Source organism: Hordeum vulgare, chromosome 5H (assembly GCF_904849725.1).
Source record: "Hordeum vulgare subsp. vulgare chromosome 5H, MorexV3_pseudomolecules_assembly, whole genome shotgun sequence".
NCBI classification, from domain to species: Eukaryota; Viridiplantae; Streptophyta; class Magnoliopsida; order Poales; family Poaceae; genus Hordeum; species Hordeum vulgare.
In genome coordinates, this window is record NC_058522.1 from 10,717,835 (window position 1) to 10,739,642 (window position 21,808).

Consider the following 21,808-nt stretch of genomic DNA (forward strand, 5'->3'; position numbering starts at 1 on the left):
GAGCTAGCTCCGTTCGTCTTTTGTTGTTGCAGGAGGCGCATGGAGGAGGATTAATGGGACACTTTAACGTGAAGAAGACATAGGATGTACTTGCTAAACATTTCTTTTGGCGAAAGATGAGACGGGATGTTGAGCGCTTTCTTGCTCGCTGCACTATACATGTCAAAAAGCTAAGTCACGACTCAATCCTCATGGTTTATATATGCCTTTGCCTGTACCTAGTGTTCCTTGGGAGGATACATCTATGGACTTTGTTTTAGGTTTACCTCGAACAAAGAAGGGGAGGTAGGAAAATTTTTCAAAAATGGCACACTTCATACCATGTCATAAAAGTGATGATGCTGCTAATGTTGCTGATTTGTTCTTTCGTGAAATTATTCGCTTGCATGGTGTGCCAAATACAATTGTTTGAGATCGTGATGTTAAATTTTTAGCCACTTTTGGAGATGTTTATGGGCTAAGTTAGGGACTAAATTACTTTTTAGTACTACATGTCACCCCCAAACTGATGGACAAACTGAAGTAGTCAATAGATCATTGTCTACTATGTTTAGGGCTGTTTTGAAGAATAACTTGAAAATGTGGGAAGAATGCTTGCCTCATATTGAATTTCTTATAATCGTTCATTGCATTCTACTACTAAGATGTGCCTTTTTTAAAATTGTGTATGGTTTCATACCTCGTGCACATATTGACTTGTTGCATCTTCCATCTTCAGAGAAGGTTAATTTTGATGCTAAACAACATGCTGGATTGATATTAAAATGCATGAGGTAACTAAGGAAAATATTGAACGTATGAATGCTAAATACAAACTTGTTGAGGATAAGGGTAGAAAACATGTTGTCTTTGCACCTGAGATCTTTTTTGGTTGCATTTGCGTAAGGATAGATTTCCTGATTTGTGCAAGTCAAAGCTAATGTCGCGTGTTGATGATCCTTTTAAGGTGTTAGAGAAAATAAATGATAATGCATATAAACTTGAGCTGCCTGCAAAGTTTGGGGTTAGTCCCACTTTTAACGTTGCAGATTTGAAGCCTTATATGAGTGAGGAAGACGAGCTTCCGTCGAGGACGACTTCAATTCAAGAAGGGGAGGATGATGAGGACATCGATACCATTGTTACACCTGCTATACCTACTGGACCAGTTACTAGAGCTCGCGCACGTCAATTGAATTACTAGGTACTTTCGTTTCTTGGAAACCCTTCTAATGTTTATGAACATATGATGCTTCCTAAATTAGATACTTTTGTTTTGCTTATGAATGAAGGACCTAGCATGGACAAGGAATATGGACACTGGAGCGGGATCAAGCATGGAGGGAAAGGTGCGCACGCGGGAAAGAACAAGGGAGATTTTAATGGTGATTTTCGAACTTTGAAGCCACCATAAGGAAAGCATGAAGGCTTGGACGAAATATACAAGATGTTACTTCATAAATTTCGTCCATAGGATATTATAGGTGTTGCATCACCTTATTTTTGGGCTAGACCCATTCAATTTTGAAATGCTACCACATAGGTTGTTTTCAGAGTCCGTATGTGTGGGGAAACCGAGTTTAGGGTCGTTTTCGGACCCCTCCTCCAAGGGTCACAAAAATCCGTCTCTATTCCCTCATATATACAGCCCTTAGGGCACCGTTTAGACTTGGGTTTTGTTTAGATTACAAGTTTGCCATAGCTACAACTTCGCGTTATTCGTTTGTGTTCCACGAGTAGACAAAGGAGTCGCAGAACCCTACTTTCATCAATAAAGCTTTCCTCTTATATTCGGAATATCCATATTGCAAACTTAGTTTCTTGCTTGTTCTTCGTTTGCGTGCAGAAAACAGACCCTCGTGGTCATGTTGATCATGCTCCGGTGTGGTCAATAACCTCTCGGAGTTGGTTTGGCGATTGCTAAGGCGTGATGTCTTCGCACGTTCGTAGTCGGATCGTCAAAGTCTACTCCACTAGAAACGATGACCACCATCTCATCGAAAGACAGGGACAACTTCGCCTCTATCAACGCGAGATCCATCCTTGCTAATCCCAGGATGCTGGCCTGGAATCCATCCTAGATCAGTGAAGAAGAAGAACTCCAAATCAAACAAGCATCGTGCTCACGTCAAATCATCGGTTTACCTGTACCTCCAACGATTTAACCCTGCAGGGGTGCTCCAACTCATCCATCACAAACTAGCCACAAGTTGTGTGGAAAACCTCAACCACGGAATAGCCGTAGTCTCCTTGGAATCTCGGTGGAAAACCTCAACCTCGAGATAGCCGAGAGTATCATCGAAATCTCGTGCACAAGACGTTCGAGAAAGGTAAAACAAATCCACCAAGACCGCCCGTCGTGTCGATGAACCCAATAGGAGCCGCATATCTCGTTCTCAAGACACGACGGATAAGCAAAGCGTACGATGTCCTGATAGAAATCTCCCGATTTGCCCCGGTTGGCCCTACATGATGCTCTAGTTTGGACCAACACTCATGACGGACGGACGGACGGGCGCGGATAGCCCTCCACGCCACGCAGCAGAGGCAGGCAGGCCACGGGTCCCATCCCGCCTCCCCATCCCATGCCCTCCCTCCCGACCCTATAATTTACCCAAACACGACGAGAACGCACGAGGGCAGTCTTCACGGCATGCGCCTACGACTACGACCGGCCGCCGTCGCCGACGTAGGCGAAGGGTCCGTTCGACGGCGACGGCGACAACGATCGAGGCCGCCATCGTCCCATCTTCCACGACCACTGCTGCATCGTCCATGGCATGTGTCGTCATGCCGCCCCCCTCCTCCTCCGCCGCCACTCTTCAGCCTCCATTTGGGTCGCGCCGGCTCCAAGGCGGACCCCGGGCTTTGCACCGCGGGTCTCGGCTCCGAGAGCTCCGGCGACCTCGACCTCGACGACATCGTGGCTGCCGACGACGTTCAAGACTGCAAGATGCAGCAACAGCAAGACGACCAGGAGGAGGAGGAGATGTTGGTGCCGCCGATGAGGAAGAGGGTGTTCCGGCCGCCCATATTGGTGATCTGCGCCGCCGGGAAGCCGTGGCAGTACCTGCGGGCGCAGCACGGGGCGGCCGGTGCTACAGGAGGTTAGGATACCCTCGTGGAAGCTGCTCCACACCTGCCGGGAGGACTTCCAACACAAGCTCCACTTTGCACACCCGGAGCCGGAGGAAGAAAACAACATCATCATCAGATGATGATCAGGAATTAATTAATGCAACAACTAGCAGAGCAGACTGTAACAGCACTCAAAGGCAAAGAACCGGCACAACAACATAACAGGGTTTTAGTTTCTTGGTTTTAATAAAGTTTGATTGAGTTATTATTGTGAGAAAGAGTCATAAGAGTGTTCCTCCAAAGAGATGTAAATATCGCAAAAAAAAAAAATCCAGTTTTTCTTTTTTTGCATCAACCGTCAATCTGGCGAAAAATCGGATGCGCGGGTCAAGGATTCAGTTACAAGAACCAACAAAAGAAAGACGCGTTCGTCCTCGACATGGCATTACTGATGCTCCACAGCTAAGAGCATCTCCCATCACACCCCATAACGCCCTCCCAAGCGTTTTCTTAGTCGCCGGCGTTAAAAAAAATCGTCCAGACGCGCCTTCAGGACATCACTTTGCGTCGGATTTGATCAAAACTAGCCCCGACGATCTCAGACCAAAACCAGCCCCCCATAGCGCGCTTGGGGACGGCCGTCGCTATACAAATCCCACGGATCAGCCTCTCTCTCTTTCTGCCACGCCTCATGTGCATGTAAAAAGGGAATCTGTCCTCTCTCTGTCTTTCTCCTCGTGGGGCCGGCTGGGTGGGGGCGTGGCCGGTTACTCGAACCCCCCAAGCCGTTTTTTTCGCCGGTTGGCCCCCAGACAGCGCTATTTCAGTCCATGGGGCGCCTAACGGCTGAAGATGCTCGTGCGTGCACAGGCTGCAAAGCACTCTAGGCTCACGAGAACCCTGCCTGGACTTGGTCTGGTGAAAAAAGAGCACACAGCATGTGACAGTTGGTTGGTTCATAGGTCTACATTACAGCCAAAGCAAATGGTATCTCGGGGTCAAAGATGCTAATCCTGCCGGTAAAAAAACAGTAAAAAAATTGTTTGAACAACTTTCGCAAAAGAAATAAAATGTTTGAACAACTGTGAAGCAGCGATGCATCATCATTATATTGCTTTAGTTCAAATATGTTGCTGCCGGTCACATCAACATCACATGACGGTATTTTTATTGATGTTATATATTGGTGGGAAATCACCAACCAAGTTGGAAACGTACTGGCAGATCGCTATTTATGCAGGGGGAAAGACATGAAGATCTACCGTTTGTCCGTTTGGTGTTCTCCCAGCATTGTGGAGCTCATTTCCTCTTTCATAAAAAGTGGAACCTAGGATGATGATGATGTCTTGCCATCCAACGTCAGCAGTACTTTGTATAGATCAGGGCGCCTGTCCCTGAATATCCCCCAGCCGTGTCTCGTGGATTTGATCTCGTCCAAGTCGAACTCTGCCACCAGCACCTCCTCGTCCTTGTCGTTTGCGAGCTTCACGATTTCTCCAGTTGGCCCTGCACGAACACGGTCATCGCATAATGATCATACCAGTCATGCTTTTATTGTTGCGCCTTCCTCTGTAAAGTACACACAGAAGCTCGAATCACCTGCGATGAACGAGTTCCCGTAGAACTTTATGGTGCTGTTGCCATGCTCAGTCTCGACGGTTTCCTTTCCTATCCGGTTAGAAGCAACAAGGGGAACCTGTTGGGCACATTTAAAGGTTAATCATCAAACCGTTGAGTTTTGGTACAGTCATTTAGAAATAGAAGAAATATCTTTTAGATTCATGAAACAAGACACGAGTCCATTACAGAATACAAAGAAACAATTAAAAGTACCAAGTTAGCGCCGGCATGGCCTTGCATGACACGCTTCCAGTGTTCACGGGAATCCAGGTTCATATCCTGGGGTTCAGAACCAATAGCAGTGGGATAGAACAATATTTCCGCCCCCTGTAGCACCATAGCCCTTGCAGTCTCTGGAAACCACTGATCCCAGCAAATTCCTACCAAGGCATGGATGACTAGATCAATAATAAGCAAAGCTGCAAAGGTACTAATCTGCCACACTAATTATTAACAGAGCTATTGTGACTGAGTAAATTAAAAATTGGCATTAGTGCAGATATAAACAACTTACCAACACCAATTGTTGCATACTTTGTTTTGAAAGCCTGCATCAACAAAAGGTGGTCTTACTATGAAAGTTTCTAATAATAACAGTGACAGCCACAGCTACAATCTGTACATCTTTATTTAACCAAACTGATATCTTACACAAATACTAGATAATATTTACCTTGAATCCAGTGTCACCCGGGTTGAAATAAAATTTCTCTTGATAACCTGACAAAAGAAAGAGTTTATCTAGATCAGATAATCCACTTAGAAGTTATATTGTATTAGGAGAACACTACTGTAAAGGCATACCTGGTCCATCTGGAATGTGCGATTTGCGGTATAGCCCAAGATCGGTGCCATCAGCATCAATTATGGCCACAGAATTGTAATGAGCGTTGCCAGCTTCTTCAAAGAAACTTACAGGTATTACAACATCCAACTCCTTTGCAAGCTTTTGCATTCTATGGACCATAAAAGATGAAGTGAATGTATAAATATTACAGACAGCAAATGGAAATATCACTAGCCAGCAGTCCACATGCTTCAAGCACAACAAGCTACCGTACCTCATTATAGTCGGGTTCTCTTTATAAGGCTTGGCACGCCCAAAGAAATCCATCCTTTGAGCTTGACAGAAATAGTGCCCCTCAAATAGCTCCTACAGAATTTCACAAATGTAAGTGGACAATTAAATATGTCTTATTGTCCTTGTTTTGCTGTGAAACTAAAGGCAGAATATACATCTGAATTCATATGTCTGCCATGCATGTCTTGAAAGAAATATTGCAAGCGTAAATTTTGTCACTCATCAATGAACATCACATTTATTTATCATACGGGTATACCTGAATGAGGACAATGTTCGCGCCTTTCTTATGAGCTTCTCTAATCAATCTGAAATACAAATGATCAGGAATTAGGGCTTAAGTTCTTCTGTATTCCCAGTGATAGATACTCGTAACAACTAAAAACCATAGGAAATAGCTTCCTTTCTTGTCACTGTGGATAATAGTTGGAGACAACAAAACTCTTAATTTTTAGCAGTACCACAAGTCAGAAGCACATAACAGATCTTGCATGTGCATGTAACTATGAAAAAAAAAGCAATTTGCATACTTGTCACAGACGATCTTTACAACATGATTTTCATACAATGAACGGAAACGCATATAGCAGCTTCATAAAGTGGCCCTACACATATAGGAAAAATGACTAAACACAATTATCCCATGCTGATTAACCTCTTTACAAGCAAATCATACACAAAATGCCATACGTGTAGCACTAACAAATAGTCCTTAAAAAAGGTGAACTATGAACCATAGACTCTGGTTCTGCACTGTTACTTTTCATGCAAAGATCCTTGCTAGCAAAGAGAAACAGTGGCAAGAGAAATAAACCTGAAACTGAAGGTGAATACTTAATGAAGTCATCACTACGGAACTAGAACAAAATATCCCCAAAGTCAATTATCAAAATAATTAACACAAGTAGAACAAAATTCCCCAAATTCAGATATCAAGACCACTGATATAGAGCTTGAACAGAATTTACTACTCCCTCCGATCCATATTAATTGACGCACACTTAGTACAACTTTGGATCGGAGGGGGTAGTAAAATAAAGTCCTATACAGCAGCTTTAGAATCCAGTAAAATATAAAGGCAAAGTTGCACCTTGAAACGTAGATAAAAATAGCACAGTAAAGTTTAAGAATCTATGTCCAATAATAAAAATTGTAGACTGATTTAGACATTAGGGCAATCACGGTTAAAACAATAAAACACGGAGACCATTGAGTTTTTCTCTTTGGAATGACAAGGTCATTGTGGAAAAGTGAAGTCCTCACTCCTAGTCGACTCGTTTGGTTTGGTTATCCAAAATACGTAGATGAAAATGGTTTAAAATACATTTTTTGAAATGGCGAAAGAACAATAACTGCTGATTTGGGCGAGGAGCCAAGTCCAGACCAACTTGATGTCATCTGTGGTGATTAGTGTACAAAGCCACTAAATAGACTACCTAATGCAAATGGATGGTTCTCTCTCACTCTATCATGGCATATGCAAGATGCCATAAGTAATAGAAAGCTTATGCTCACAAGATGGTACAAATCGAGAACATATATAGCACCGCGTATTTGCAATCATAACAGGCTATTAATACAGCAGGAGCAACTGATCGCCGTTGATTGTCAAAAAAAAAAAATCATGGTCAAGTCAGATCAAGAAAGTGGAAGGTATAGTGTGGCAACAACTTGTGCGATAAGAGAAACACCAAATGGTATAAAGGTCATTAGGTCGAGTAAAAAGTAAGTTGTGGTCAGGAGGTCGCAATTATTCCCTTAAGAAGCAATTCAGATCCAGCGTGCAATTACAAAGCAATTGAGATCCAAGAGATTATGTAGCTTCAATGCCTAGCTGAGAACTAAGAGCACATGGAAATGAAATCAACGCAAGCGCAGCGTCCTAAAACCACCGAACACGGCTAGCGGATGGTAACTAAAATCCAGGTCGACGCAAGGAATCCGCCGTACCTCTCGGCGGCGGCGACGTTGTCGGCCACCGTGTCGGTGCAGGCGAACTGCACGGCGGCGACCGCCACTCTCCTCCCGGCGCCGGCCATCCCCTTCCTCGGCCCGCGCTGTTCCGCTCTGGCCGCTGCTGCTTTCTCCCTCCGACTGCCAAGAGATGTCAGTAGAAGGTTTTAAGCGCTGAAAAGGAAAGGTAGCCGACGCGGGGCCCACATGGCGTGGAGGGATCCAGATCGATGGAAGGGGAGAGGGGGTCGAGGTTACCGGTGGAGGACGGTGCGACTGCGACGGCGGGGAAGGCGAGCAGGGCCGGACCCCGGCGGCGCAAGGAGGTGGGGGAAGCAAGGTGGCCCGGCGGCGGCGGTGTGCGGATGGGGAGGAGGGGAAAGGAAGGCGCCCTTTGGGGAAGACCGCCTTCCTTGGCTTTATACGGCAACTTGCGAGCTGCTTTTCCTTGGACCAGTTTCAGTCCGGGCCATGGTTCAACGCCGGCGCGCTGCTGCTCATCGGGACAAAGTTGCCGGCGATCTTTACCGGTGAAGGGCGTCTTCTTCGACGGAAAACATCAAATTGCCCTCGCGCCATGAGAGAGGGCACCATTCTACCATGCTACTACACCCAAAGCCCAAAAGGGCGCTACTTATAAACTACCAATGGCTCAGAAATATAAGTTCTTATAAACTAAATTTCTGCAAACTAACATATATATATATACTCCTTTTTTCTACATATAAGTTTCTTTTTATAGTTTTCTGCTACCAACTACTCCCTCCGTTTCAAAATAAGTTACGTGGCTTAGAAATAACTTAAATTTGTAATAAAGTTAGTGCAAAGTTGATACACTTATTTTTAAACGGAGGGAGTACATACATACGGAGTAAAAATGAGTGAATCTACACTCTAAGAGCATCTCTAGTGGCTTCTGTAAATTTGGTACTCTATATCTTCATATAGACAATGGTCTAAAAAAATTGAATTTAGACAACCTCTGTTTTCCAGCGGATTGTCTAAATTTGATAGTCTATATTTACAACGGCTCTATTTCCAACGGCTCTAGGAACCGTCGACGCCATGGTGGTTCCAAGCATGGACGTCAGATAATCAATCGAGGAAGAGATGCGGGATTTGTTCTACTCTCGAATGACTACTTCAGTGAAAATCCTCGCTATCCCGAAAACTTATTTCGGCGAAGGTTCGTAATTAGTAAATTACTCTATGTTTGCCTATTTTCCACCTTCCTATCTAATTATAGATTTAACGCACAGGTTTAGGATGTCTCGAAATTTGTTTAATCGCATGGCTGAAACTATACTTCAACATGATTATGAAGGTTATTTTACGCAAACAAGAAGTGCTTGTGGACTTCTTGGGTTGCATCCGCTGCAAAAGATGACCACAACAATGCGAATGTTAACTTATGGAATAGCGGCTGATGGTGTTGATGACTACATCCGGTCTGCAGAAGCTGCAAATCTAGAGGCTTGTAAGAAGTTTGTGATCAAAATTTGTGAAGTCTTTGGTGACCAATACCTAAGATCTCCAAATGAAGAAGATACTGCAAGATTACTTGCAGTCGGCGAGGAAAGAGGATTTCCTGGTATGTTAGGCAGTATATATTGTGTGCAATGGGTTTGGAAAAATTGCCCCAAAAAATGGCATGGCATGTTTAAAGGTCATGTGAAAAAGCCCACAATGATCTTGGAAGCAGTTGCTTCCCAGGATCTTTGGATTTGGCATGCTTTCTTTGGTGTACCAGGGTGTAACAGCGATCTAAATGTTCTTCAACGTTCTCACGTGTTTGCAAAGCTAGCCGAAGGTGAAGCTCCAGAAGTGAATTATACCATCAATAGACATCAGTATACTATGAGGTATTACCTTGCAGATGGCATATATCCAGAATGGGCAACATTTGTGAAGACCATACCATCTCCATAAACAAGAAAGAACAAACATTTTGCCCAAAGGCAAGAGGCGGCTAGAAAGGATGTTGAACGAGCCTTTGCAGTTCTGCAATCCCGTTTTGTCATTGTCCGAGGACCTGCGAAAGGATGGAAACGTAAAGAAATCGGTGATGTCATGAAAGCTTGTGTCATAATGCACAATATGATAGTTGAAGAGGAACGACACACTGGTTGGGAAAACTACAGTTATGAGGGAATGGGAGAAAGAGTCACGGTGTCTTCTACTTATGCGGAACAACTGAGTGCATTTATTCAGATGCATCAACAAATTAGAAACAAAGATGATCATTCTCAACTTCAATATGATCTAGTTGAACACCTCTGGCAGAAGTTTGGACACGAGTGATGTAGTACAAGTGACAAATAGTTCAAGTGACAATTAGTTCAAGTCGTAATAAATAGTTGGTAGAAGAACAAATAAAGGTCAACCAGATGTGTTCTGGCAGCGAGCAGCGATCTCATCTTGTTTTTTCTTGTAGAATTGCTTCTGTGCATCACTCATACCAGATGTGTCCATGAGCATGATTTTCTCTTCTAATTCAAACTGTTTCCGTGCATCCTCCCTTTCTTGCAATGCAATCTGCTTCTCTTGTAATTCAAAAGCTCTCGTGTAACGCGCATTTTTTGTGACCTCTTTGGCATCATCCTTCTCTATCTTCTGTGCCCACACACTTCTAATGATAACTTGCAAGCACTATCTTTCAGCAAACGTTCTTTCTTCTCCTTCTTCGTGCCAGGAGGTCTTATCTCCTCTTCAAGAGTATCTGTGCATATGTCGAAGTCTTCATCATTTGAGGTTGTACCCGGACTTGCATCCGAGGTCTTCTTATGTTTCTTTTGAGGAGGCGGACGTGTCTGTCACTTTGGATACTTCTCAAACTCTATATAGATCCAGTTCAATGAACAAGCGGTGTGCATCTCTTTCCTGTATTAGGAAATGGAGAGTTAACACTTTCATACAACACATATGAAATATTTGAAGCGAATTAGAAAAGAGATGCATACCTTATCGGAGAGAGTCAAGCCGCTGCCATTTCTATTCAATATTTGTTGAACGCATGCACAGAACCTGCTCGTGAGGGTTGAAATAGTGTTGTAACGACAAGTGAGTCCATTAGGAACACGCTCCGGCCATGACGGTTTTTTGTGAATGTTGTAGTAATCTGAAATCCTTCCCCAATATGTACTTAAATTCTGATCCATCCCAGTCACCGCATCCAAACTAGTATTTGCCCATGCTTGGATCAACACCAAGTCCTCAGCACTTGACCAATTTTCCCTTTTGTGGAGGCTCCTTTTGTCGATTTTTTTATTTGGCATCCTCACTTGTTCCCCGATTGGGCTGCAATTTGATGTTCCAATTCAATTTATGTCACTGATCCCACATTCATCATGTCTAGAAATGAGGAGTTGTTGAACTGTGAGTCCATCTAATTTGAGTTCTCCATCTACACACAAACAATATACACAAACAATAATTCAGTAGGAAGCAATTGGCAGCAAATTCATTTGAGTTCTGCCTGTGCCTGCTGCTGCCTGTGCGTGTGCGTTCCCCTGCTGCTGCATGTGCCTGTTGCTGCCTGTGCAGTTCCCAGCGCCGCCGGCCTCCCCACCCCCCTCCCCCCTACTGTCGCCGGCCTCCCCACCCCCTCCCCCTACCGCCGCCGGCCTGAGCGCCCCCCTGGTCGCCCCACTACATGAATCAGGGAATTTGCCGTCTGCCTGATCTTTGTCGTCTGCTGGCTGATGGCAAAGAAACTCTTTGCCGTCAGCTACCAGCAAACAGATGGCAAAGATACTCTTTGCCATGAGTGCATTCTTTGCCGTCTGCAGGCAGATGGCAAAGATGGAATAGGCAGACAGTAAAGACACGGCTGATGGCAAAGATGGTCCAGACAGACGGCAAAAAATCACCGTAGCTAAAACCATCCTCTTTACCGTCAGGGGTCTCTTTATCGTCATCCTAGGGCCTCTTTGCTTTCTGCCTCGACCCCTTTGTCGTCAGCTTATATCCAGGCGGACGGCAAAGGGGACGGCCTTCTAACAGCGCCCCTTCTCTCCACCCCCATCTGCCCTCCCCCCGATCCCCACTCTCTCTCTCCCAGATCCACACCCCTCTTCCTCTCCTCCCCGCCCCCATCCGACAGGCAGAACGAGCCCCCGCCCCAAACCCTAGCCACCGAGGAGCTGGTATGGGCCAAGACCAAGGGCCACCACCACTGGTGGCCAGCGCGCCTCCACTCCCCCTCCACCCACCCATCCACTGAATCCCCACTCGTCTCCTCCCTCGGCACCGAGTACTCAGATGACCACCACCCCGCCGCAGCCGTCAAGCCCTTCCTCGCCGCCCCCGATGTCGACGCCCTCGTCCGCGCCAACACCGGCCTCACCTTCATCGCTGCCATCGCCCATGCTTGGGACATCACCGTCGAGATGCCCCTGCACGTGCGACCCCAACTCCTCCTCCGACCGACTCCGAATCCACCGACAAGGTCGTCATCACCACCGTCACCAACCTCGAGCCCCGCGGCTTCCTCGCCGCCCTCGCCAGCCCATAGCCCAGGCCGGCCTACGCCCCCCTCCCCCCATACACCGCACCTCCAATTCATGTCCCCTCTGTTTGCTCCGCTCGATTCTCTTGGCCGTTCCCATGGTTGACAGAGGCCCGCATGTTCTCCATGCGGCGCACACGCCGAGGCAATGCGTGGTGTTTGGATCTATCTGATTTGTGCTCCCGCAGCCGTTCCGTTCGCGCATGCTCGTAGATTTGGGTTCTGTGAACCTGGGCAGATTTGTTTCTGCTGCCCATTTCTGGGTTGTGTGTGGATTTATTTTTCCATGCATGACGAATTACGGATGAAATATCCCTTTCCCGTGCTAATTGGGCATGCATGCGGCGGTTTGACTAATAATATGGCTTGTGCTCTGAATGTTTATTCAGGCGTACAGAACAATAGGCGAAAAGTATGGGGTGAAGTACTCGGAGGATGAGATCTTGATGAGGTACCGACAGGCATATTCGCAGCCATGGGGCAAATCGCGGCTTAGGTATGGCATTTACCTTTGGGCTGACTCTCCTGATGTTCCAAGTGCGAGCTTGGGTGTAATCTCGCTATTGGAGTATCTTGGATGGCCCTGTCTGATTTTGTTCTTGTGCACTCGTATTGAAATGAATAAATTGCATTTAGGATGGGGATATTCTTGCCGTAAATGTCCTTGTTCAATTTAAACAAGGATTGTTCATCAGGAAAGTGTGGACTAACTTGTCTTGAACTTACTTGAACTTATCCTTTTTAATCAATTGGAATGAAAGTACCGCCTCTTCAAAATTGAGAGTGACATGCATATATGAAACAATTTCAAGCAGAGTTATTTATCCGTCAATCTGAGTTAAGCTGCAAGCTAAGAAACGTTTGTTAGAAGTAGAATTCCATAAGTAATGTTCCCACCAGAACACAGGAATATTTGCAAGGACAGCTTTGAGGATTCTATAATTCTCAATGTTCAGATTAAGATCCAGGAACTGGAATGGTCCCAAGTTTTATCTGGTGCTTGATGGAATCACCTTCTTAGATATGGCTGAGATAGTTTTATTTGTCTTTAGTGGTGCTAAAGAATAATTGTGGGGCAGGAACGTTGATTCTTAAGTTTCACATAGTATTCAGAAAGTAGAGAATTTATTCTTGTGCGAGAATTCGATCCTTAAGTTTCTGGCATATTCATAAATTTTAGCTGCTTTGTGTTCTTTACCAGCAGTGAGTATCCTGGGTGCGTTTTTCATAATACTTATCAGGAGACAAATCTGAATGGGAAATCGTACGAAACAATTTTTCGTAACATATATATGGACGGCGGTGGTTGCTTATCAGCCTCACATTCATGCATTCAATTCCTCCTTGGAACTAGGAGTTGTCATGTCACAAAATAAAAACATACGAGCCTCAGGGCATGTGGATTTTTATACACATTTGTTATTTACCCAGTCAAGCATTTTATGTTAACACCTCAAACCTGTTAGTAAAAAATATGCTGATGCATGGAGTAATGTTTTTCAATATCTCCAGGTATGTTGATGACGGGAGGCCCTTTTGGTAACATATAGTTAGTTCTTCTACAGGTTGGACCCTCAACTTGTCACTCCAATCATCTACGAAGATACTCCCATAGGTGAGGCAAAGTACCCTTCTCCCTCAATTTATTCGTTGATTGATATGTAGATAGTTAATTAGAATGGCATGCACTCAAGCAGTGCATGAGTGCAGACAACTGCTTCACGCTTCAAATAAAATTCCAAGAATTCGTTGTGTGGTTTGAACTAACTTTTTTATTAGGTCTGCAAACTTAGTGTTAAATGTGCGACACTTATTTTGGGACGGAGGAGTATTTCTTAGTAACAACTTTATATTAGGTCTGCAAACTAATTACTATTGCAACTATGCAACCAGCAGAACACCCTATCACCTTAAATCACAAGTGATGGAGCAGAATCGATGTGAGCTAACATAAGCAACTGTTACAGACTTGGCTGGGCTAGACCCCTCTCACATCATGGTAATATGCAATGCTCCTAACAACAATATCATCTCCATGATTACCTTTACGTTTTTTAAGTATGATGGTTTCCTTTGTTAGTTCACCTCTTTTACACATTGTGATTTGAATACCTATATCTCTCACAAACAACTATGGGAAATAGTGTTGTTCATTGTTAAGCTTGATACGAATGTCATTTATCTCCACGTCTATCTTCCCCATCAAATAACTAAGATCCATAAATATGCGTCAATGTGTATGGCATTTTATTTAATTCTAGACTTCAATCTGAAGTTTTTGAAAAAAATACTAATTTGTATGCAAGGAACATCATATTCTGTTTAAAGCTAATTATTATCGCCTTGGTGTACGCTTTGGTGCATGAGTTTGTGCTCATGTAAACTAATGAGCACTGTAATTTGCCTTCCAAAATTAGTATTGTAACCATTGTATTTTACCATCCATTTATCATTATCGATCTACGTTGCCTCTACGGGAGCGGCGTGTCGCCGCGCTTTTTGGTGCTAGTTGATATGATTCCTACTTCAGTTAGTGCTCTAAGTGGTTAACTAAACTTCTAAGTTTCAGCTACTAAAATCATGTTGAACTAAATAGTCCTACTGCACTACTTGCCGCAACACTTTTGTTTATTTTTTGGTATGAAGACATGATTGGTTGGTCTATTTGATAAGATTTCTGGTTCAAAAAAACAACCAAAACATATTTGAAGCTACACTTCTGTTTATAATGTCCTTGTTGTTGGGGAACGTCGCATGGGAAACAAAAATTTTCCTACGCGCACGAAGACCTATCATGGTGATGTCCATCTACGAGAGGGGATGAGTGATCTACGTACCCTTGTAGATCGTACAGCAGAAGCGTTAGAGAACGCGGTTGATGTAGTGGAACGTCCTCACGTCCCTCGATCCGCCCCGCGAACAATCCCGCGATCAGTCCCACGATCTAGTACCGAACGGACGGCACCTCCGCGCTCAGCACACGTACAGCTCGACGATGATCTCGGCCTTCTTGATCCAGCAAGAGAGACGGAGAGGTAGAAGAGTTCTCCGGCAGCGTGATGGCGCTCCGGAGGTTGGTGATGATCTTGTCTCAGCAGGGCTCGCCCGAGCTCCGCAGAAACGCGATCTAGAGGAAAAACTATGGAGATATGTGGTCGGGCAACCGTGAGAAAGTCGTCTCAAATCTGCCCTAAAAGCTCCATATATATAGGAGGAGGGAGGGGGACCTTGCCTTGGGGTCCAAGGGACCCTCAAGGGGTCGGCCGAGCCAAGGGGGGGAGGACTCCCCCCCAAACCGAGTTGGACTTGGTTTGGTGGGAGGAGTCCCCCTCCCTTCCCACTTCCTCCCTCTTTTTTTTTTCTTTTCCTTTGATTTCCTTCTCTTGGCGCATAGGCCCCTTTGGGGCTGTCCCACCAGCCCACTAAGGGCTGGTGTGTCTCCCCAAAGCCTATGGGCTTCCCCGGGGTGGGTTGCCCCCCCCGGTGAACTCCCGGAACCCATTCGTCATTCCCGGTACATTCCCGGTAACTCCGAAAACCTTCCGGTAATCAAATGAGGTCATCCTATATATCAATCTTCGTTTCCGGACCATTCCGGAAATCCTCGTGACGTCCGTGATCTCATCCGGGACTCCGAACAACATTCGGTAACCAACCATATAACTCAAATACGCATAAAACAACGTCGAACCTTAAGTGTGCAGACCCTGCGGGTTCGAGAACTATGTAGACATGACCCGAGAGACTCCTCGGTCAATATCCAATAGCGGGACCTGGATGCCCATATTGGATCCTACATATTCTACGAAGATCTTATCGTTTGAACCTCAGTGCCAAGGATTCGTATAATCCCGTATGTCATTCCCTTTGTCCTTCGGTATGTTACTTGCCCGAGATTCGATCGTCAGTATCCGCATACCTATTTCAATCTCGTTTACCAGCAAGTCTCTTTACTCGTTCTGTAATACAAGATCCCGCAACTTACACTAAGTTACATTGCTTGCAAGGCTTGTGTGTGATGTTGTATTACCGAGTGGGCCCCGAGATACCTCTCCGTCACACGGAGTGACAAATCCCAGTCTTGATCCATACTAAATCAACTAACACCTTCGGAGATACCTGTAGAGCATCTTTATAGTCACCCAGTTACGTTGCGACGTTTGATACACACAAAGCATTCCTCCGGTGTCAGTGAGTTATACGATCTCATGGTCATAGGAATAAATACTTGACACGCAGAAAATAGTAGCAACAAAATGACACGATCAACATGCTACGTCTATTAGTTTGGGTCTAGTCCATCACGTGATTCTCCCAATGACGTGATCCAGTTATCAAGCAACAACACCTTGTTCATAATCAGAAGACACTGACTATCATCGATCAACTGGCTAGCCAACTAGAGGCATGCTAGGGACGGTGTTTTGTCTATGTATCCACACATGTATATGAGTCTTCATTCAATACAATTATAGCATGGATAATAAACTATTATCTTGAACTAAGAAATATAATAATAACTAATTTATTATTGCCTCTAGGGCATATTTCCAACAGTCTCCCACTTGCACTAGAGTCAATAATCTAGTTCACATCACCATGTGATTCCAACGAATCCAACACCCATATAGTTCTCGGGTATGGTCACGTCTTGCTCGTGAGAGAGGTTTTAGTCAACGGTTCTGAAACTTTCAGATCCGTGCGTTCTTTACAAATCTTTATGTCATCTTATAGATGCTGCTACTACGTGCTATTCGGAAATGCTCCAAATATCTACTCTACTATACGAATCCGTTTCACTACTCATAGTTATTCGGATTAGTGTCAAAGCTTGCATCGACGTAACCCTTTACGACGAACTCTTTAACCACCTCCATAATCGAGAAACATTCCTTAGTCCATTAGTTACTAAGGATAAATTTTGACCGCTGCTAGTGATTCAATCATGGATCACTCTCTGTACCTCTCAACAGACTTTGAGTCAAGGCACACATCAGGTGCTGTATACAGCATGGCATACTTTAGATTCTACGGCTAAGGCATAGAAGACGACCTTCGTCTATTCTCTTTATTCTGCCGTGGTCGGGTTTTGAGTCTTACTCAAAATTCACACCTCACAACGCAACCAAGAACTCCTTCTTTGCTGATCTATTTTGAACTCCTTCAAAAACTTGTCAAGGCATGCATCTTGTTGAAACTTCCATTAAGCGCTTTCGATCTATCTCCATAGATCTTTGATGCTCAACGTTCAAGTAGCTCAATCCAGGTATTCCTTTGAAAACTCCTTTCAAATAACCTTGTATGTTTTACAGAAATTCTACATTACTTCTGATCCACAATATGTCAACCACATATACTTATCAGAAATTCTATAGTGCTCCCACTCACTTCTTTGGAAATACAAGTTTCTCATAAACCTTGTACAAACCCAAAATCTTTGATCATCTCATCAAAGTGTATATTCCAACTCCGAGATGCTTGCACCAGTCCATTGAAGAATCACTGGAGCTTGCATACTTGCTAGTATCTTTAGGATCGACAAAACCTTCTGGTTGTATCACATACAATGTTTGCTCAAGGAAACCGTCGAGAAAACAATGTTTTGACATCCTACGTGCAATATTTCATAAATAATGCATCAACAACTAACATAATTCTAATAGACCTTTAGCATCGCTACGAGTGAGAAAGTCTCATCATAGTCAACTGTTTGATCTTGTCGAAAACATCTTTGCGACAAGTCGAGCTTTTCTTAATAGTGACTTATCACCATCATCGTCTGTTTTCCTTTAAAGATCCATCTTTACTCAATAGTCCTATGACCATCAAGTAATTCTTCCAAAGTCTACACTTTGTTTTCATCCATGGATCCTCTCTCGGATTTCATGGCTTCCAGCCATTCGTCGGAATCTGGGCCCACCATCGCTTTCTCCATAACTCGCAGGTTCACTGTTGCTCAACAACATGACCTCCAAGACAGGGTTACTGTACCACTCTGTAGTAGTATGCGACCTTGTCAACCTACGAGGCTTGTAGTAACTTGATCCGATGCTTGATGATCACCATCATCAGCTTCCACTTCAATTGGTGTAGGCGCCACAGGAACAACTTCCTGCGCCCTGCTACACACTGGTTGAAGTGATGGTTCAATAACCTCATCAAGTTCTACTACCCTCCCACTCAATTATTTCGAGAGAAACCTTTCCTCGAGAAAGGATCCGTTTCTAGAAACAAACACTTTGCTTTCGGATCTGAGATAGGAGATGTACCCAACTGTTTTGGATATCCTATGAAGATGCATTTATCCGCTTTGGGTTCGAGCTTATCAGACTGAAACTTTTTCACATAAGTGTCGAAGCCCCAAACTTTCAAGAAACGACAGTTTAGATTTCTCTAAACCTCAGTCTATACTGTGTCATCTCAACGGAAATACGCGGTGCCCTATTTAAAGTGAGTGCGGTTGTCTCTAATGCATAACCCATAAACGATAGTGGTAATTCGATAAGAGACATCATAGTATGCACCATACCAAATAGTGCGTGGCTATGACGTTCAGACACATCATCACACTATGATGTTCCAGGTGGCATGAACTGCGAAACAATTTGCACATTGTCTTAACTGCGTACCAAAACTCGTAACTCAGATATTCATTTCCATGATCATATCGTAGACAGTTTATCCTCTTGTTACGACGAACTTCACTCTGAAACGGAATTGAACTTTTCAACATTTCAGACTTGTGATTCATTAAGTAAATACTCCTGTATCTACTCAAATCGTCAGTGAAGTAAGAACATAATGATATCCACTGCGTGCCTCAGCACCCATTGGACTGCATACATCAAAATGTATCACTTCCAACAAGTTACTATCTTATTTCATCTCAATGAAAACAAGGCCTTGCTCATGTGGTATGATTTGCATGTCACTAGTGATTCGAAATCAGGTGAGTACAAAGATCCATCAGCATGGAGCCTCTTCATGCAATTTATACTAACATGACTCAAGCGGCAGTGCCACAAGTAAGTGGTACTATCATCATCAACTCGTATCTTTTGGCACAAATATCATGAACATGTGTAACACTACGATCGAGATTCAATAAACCATTGAAGGTGATTATTCAAGAAAATAGAGTAACCATTATTCTCTTTAAATGAATAATCGTATTGCACTAAACACGATCCAATCATGTTCATGCTTAACGCAAGCACCAAATAACAATTATTTAGGTTTAACACCAATCCCGATGGTAGAGGGAGCGTGCGACGTTTGATCATATCAACATTGGAAACACTTCCAACACGTATCGTCACCTCGCCTTTAGCTAGTCTCCGTTTATTCCGTAGCTTACATTTCGTGTTACTAATCACTTAGCAACCGAACCGGTATCCAATACCCACATGCTACTAGGAGTACTAGTAAAGTACACATCAACATCATGTATATCAAATACACTTCTTTCGACTTTTGCCAGCCTTCTTATCTACCAAGTATCTAGAGTTGCTCCGCCTCAGTGACTGTTCCCCTCATTACAGAAGCACTTAGTCTCGGGTTTGGGTTTAATCTTGGGTCTCTTCATTAGTGCAGCAACTGTTTTGCCGTTTCACGAAGTATCCCTTCTAGCCCTTCCCCTTCTTGAAACTTAGTGGTTTTACAAACCATCAACTATTGATGCTCCTTCTTGATTTCTACTTTCGCAGTGTCAAACATCGCGAATCGCTCAAGGATCATTGTATGTATCCTTGATATGTTATAGTTCATCACGAAGCTCTCACAACTTGGTGGCAGTGACTTTGGAGAACTATCACTATCTCATCTGGAAGATTAACTCCCACTTGATTCAAGCGATTGTCGTACCCAGACAATCTGAGCACATGCTCAACGATTGAGCCTTTCTCCTTTACTTTGTGGACAAAGAATCTTGTCAGAGGTCTCGTACCTCTTAACAAGGGCACAAGCATGAAATCACAATTTCATCTCTTTAGAACATCACTTATGTTCCGTGACGTTTTACAACGTTTTCGGCGCCTTGCTTCTAAGCCATTAAGTATTTTGCACTGAACTATCGTGTAGTCATCAGAAACGTGTATGTCGGATGTTCATAGCATCCACAGACGACGCTCGAGGTGCAGCACACCGAGTGGTGCATTAAGGACATAATCCTTCTGCGCAGCAACGAGGACAATCCTCGGTTTTACAGACCCAGTCTGCAAAGTTTTGCTACTATCAATTTTCAACTAAATTTTCTCTAGGAACATATAAAAACAGTAGAGCTATAGCGCAAGCTACATCGTAATTCGCAAAGACCATTAGACTATGTTCATGACAATTAGTTCAATTAATCATATTACTTAAGAACTCCCACTCAAAAAGTACATCTCTCTAGTCATTTGAGTGGTACATGATCCAAATCCACTATCTCAAGTCCGATCATCCCGTGAGTCGAGAATAGTTTCAGTGGTAAGCATCTCTATGCTAATCATATCAACTATACGATTCATGCTCGACCTTTCGGTCTCATGTGTTCTGAGGCCATGTCTGCACATGCTAGGCTCGTCAAGCTTAACCCGAGTGTTCCGCGTGCGCAACTGTTTGCACCCGTTGTATGTGAACGTTGAGTCTATCACACCCGACCATCACGTGGTGTCTCGAAACGACGAACTGTAGCAACGGTGCACAGTCGGGGAGAACACAATTTCGTCTTGAAATTTTAGTGAGAGATCACCTCATAATGCTACCGTCGTTCTAAGCAAAATAAGGTGCATAAAAGGATTAACATCACATGCAATTCATAAGTGACATGATATGGCCATCATCACGTGCTTCTTGATCTCCATCACCAAAGCACCGACACGATCTTCTTGTCACCGGCGCCACACCATGATCATCCATCAACGTGTTGCCATCGGGGTTGTCGTGCTACTCATGCTATTACTACTAAAGCTACATCCTAGCAAAATAGTAAACGCATCTGCAAGCACAAACGTTAGTATAAAGACAACCCTATGGCTCCTGCCGGTTGCCGTACCATCGACGTGCAAGTCGATATTTCTATTACAACATGATCATCTCATACATCCAATATATCACATCACATCGTTGGCCATATCACATCACAATCATACCCTGCAAAAACAAGTTAGACGTCCTCTAATTTTGTTGTTGCATGTTTTACGTGGTGACCATGGGTATCTAGTAGGATCGCATCTTACTTACGCAAACACCACAACGGAGATATATGAGTTGCTATTTAACCTCATCCAAGGACCTCCTCGGTCAAATCCGATTCAACTAAAGTTGGAGAAACCGACACTTGCCAGTCATCTTTGAGCAAAGAGGGTTACTCGTAACGATGAAACCAGTCTCTCGTAAGCGTACGAGTAATGTCGGGCCAAGCCGCTTCAATCCAACAATACCGCGGAATCAAGAAAAGACTAAGGAGGGCAGCAAAACGCACATCACCGCCCACAAAAACTTTTGTGTTCTACTCGAGAAGACATCTACGCATGAACCTAGCTCATGATGCCACTGTTGGGGAACGTCGCATGGGAAACAAAAAAATTCCTACGCGCACGAAGACCTAT

At 44.1% G+C, this 21,808-nt stretch overlaps 1 protein-coding gene and 1 pseudogene across 1 annotated transcript; one reads left to right on the plus strand and one right to left on the minus strand.

The window, feature by feature from the left end:
* The first annotated feature begins 2,475 nt into the window (after nt 1-2,475).
* Nucleotides 2,476-4,067, plus strand: LOC123396173 (annotated as a pseudogene).
* Nucleotides 4,068-4,142: 75 nt separating this feature from the next.
* Nucleotides 4,143-8,168, minus strand: LOC123399866 (N-carbamoylputrescine amidase). The gene is made up of 10 exons (XM_045094249.1): nt 7,970-8,168; nt 7,709-7,852; nt 6,018-6,066; nt 5,739-5,830; nt 5,482-5,633; nt 5,351-5,397; nt 5,192-5,225; nt 4,891-5,057; nt 4,657-4,753; nt 4,143-4,563 (listed from the first exon to the last, which is right to left on the minus strand). The coding sequence occupies exons 2-10, from the start codon at nt 7,795-7,797 to the stop codon at nt 4,385-4,387; spliced, it is 906 nt and encodes a 301-aa protein (XP_044950184.1). The 5' UTR covers nt 7,798-7,852; nt 7,970-8,168; the 3' UTR covers nt 4,143-4,384.
* Between the last annotated feature and the right edge of the window lie 13,640 nt (nt 8,169-21,808).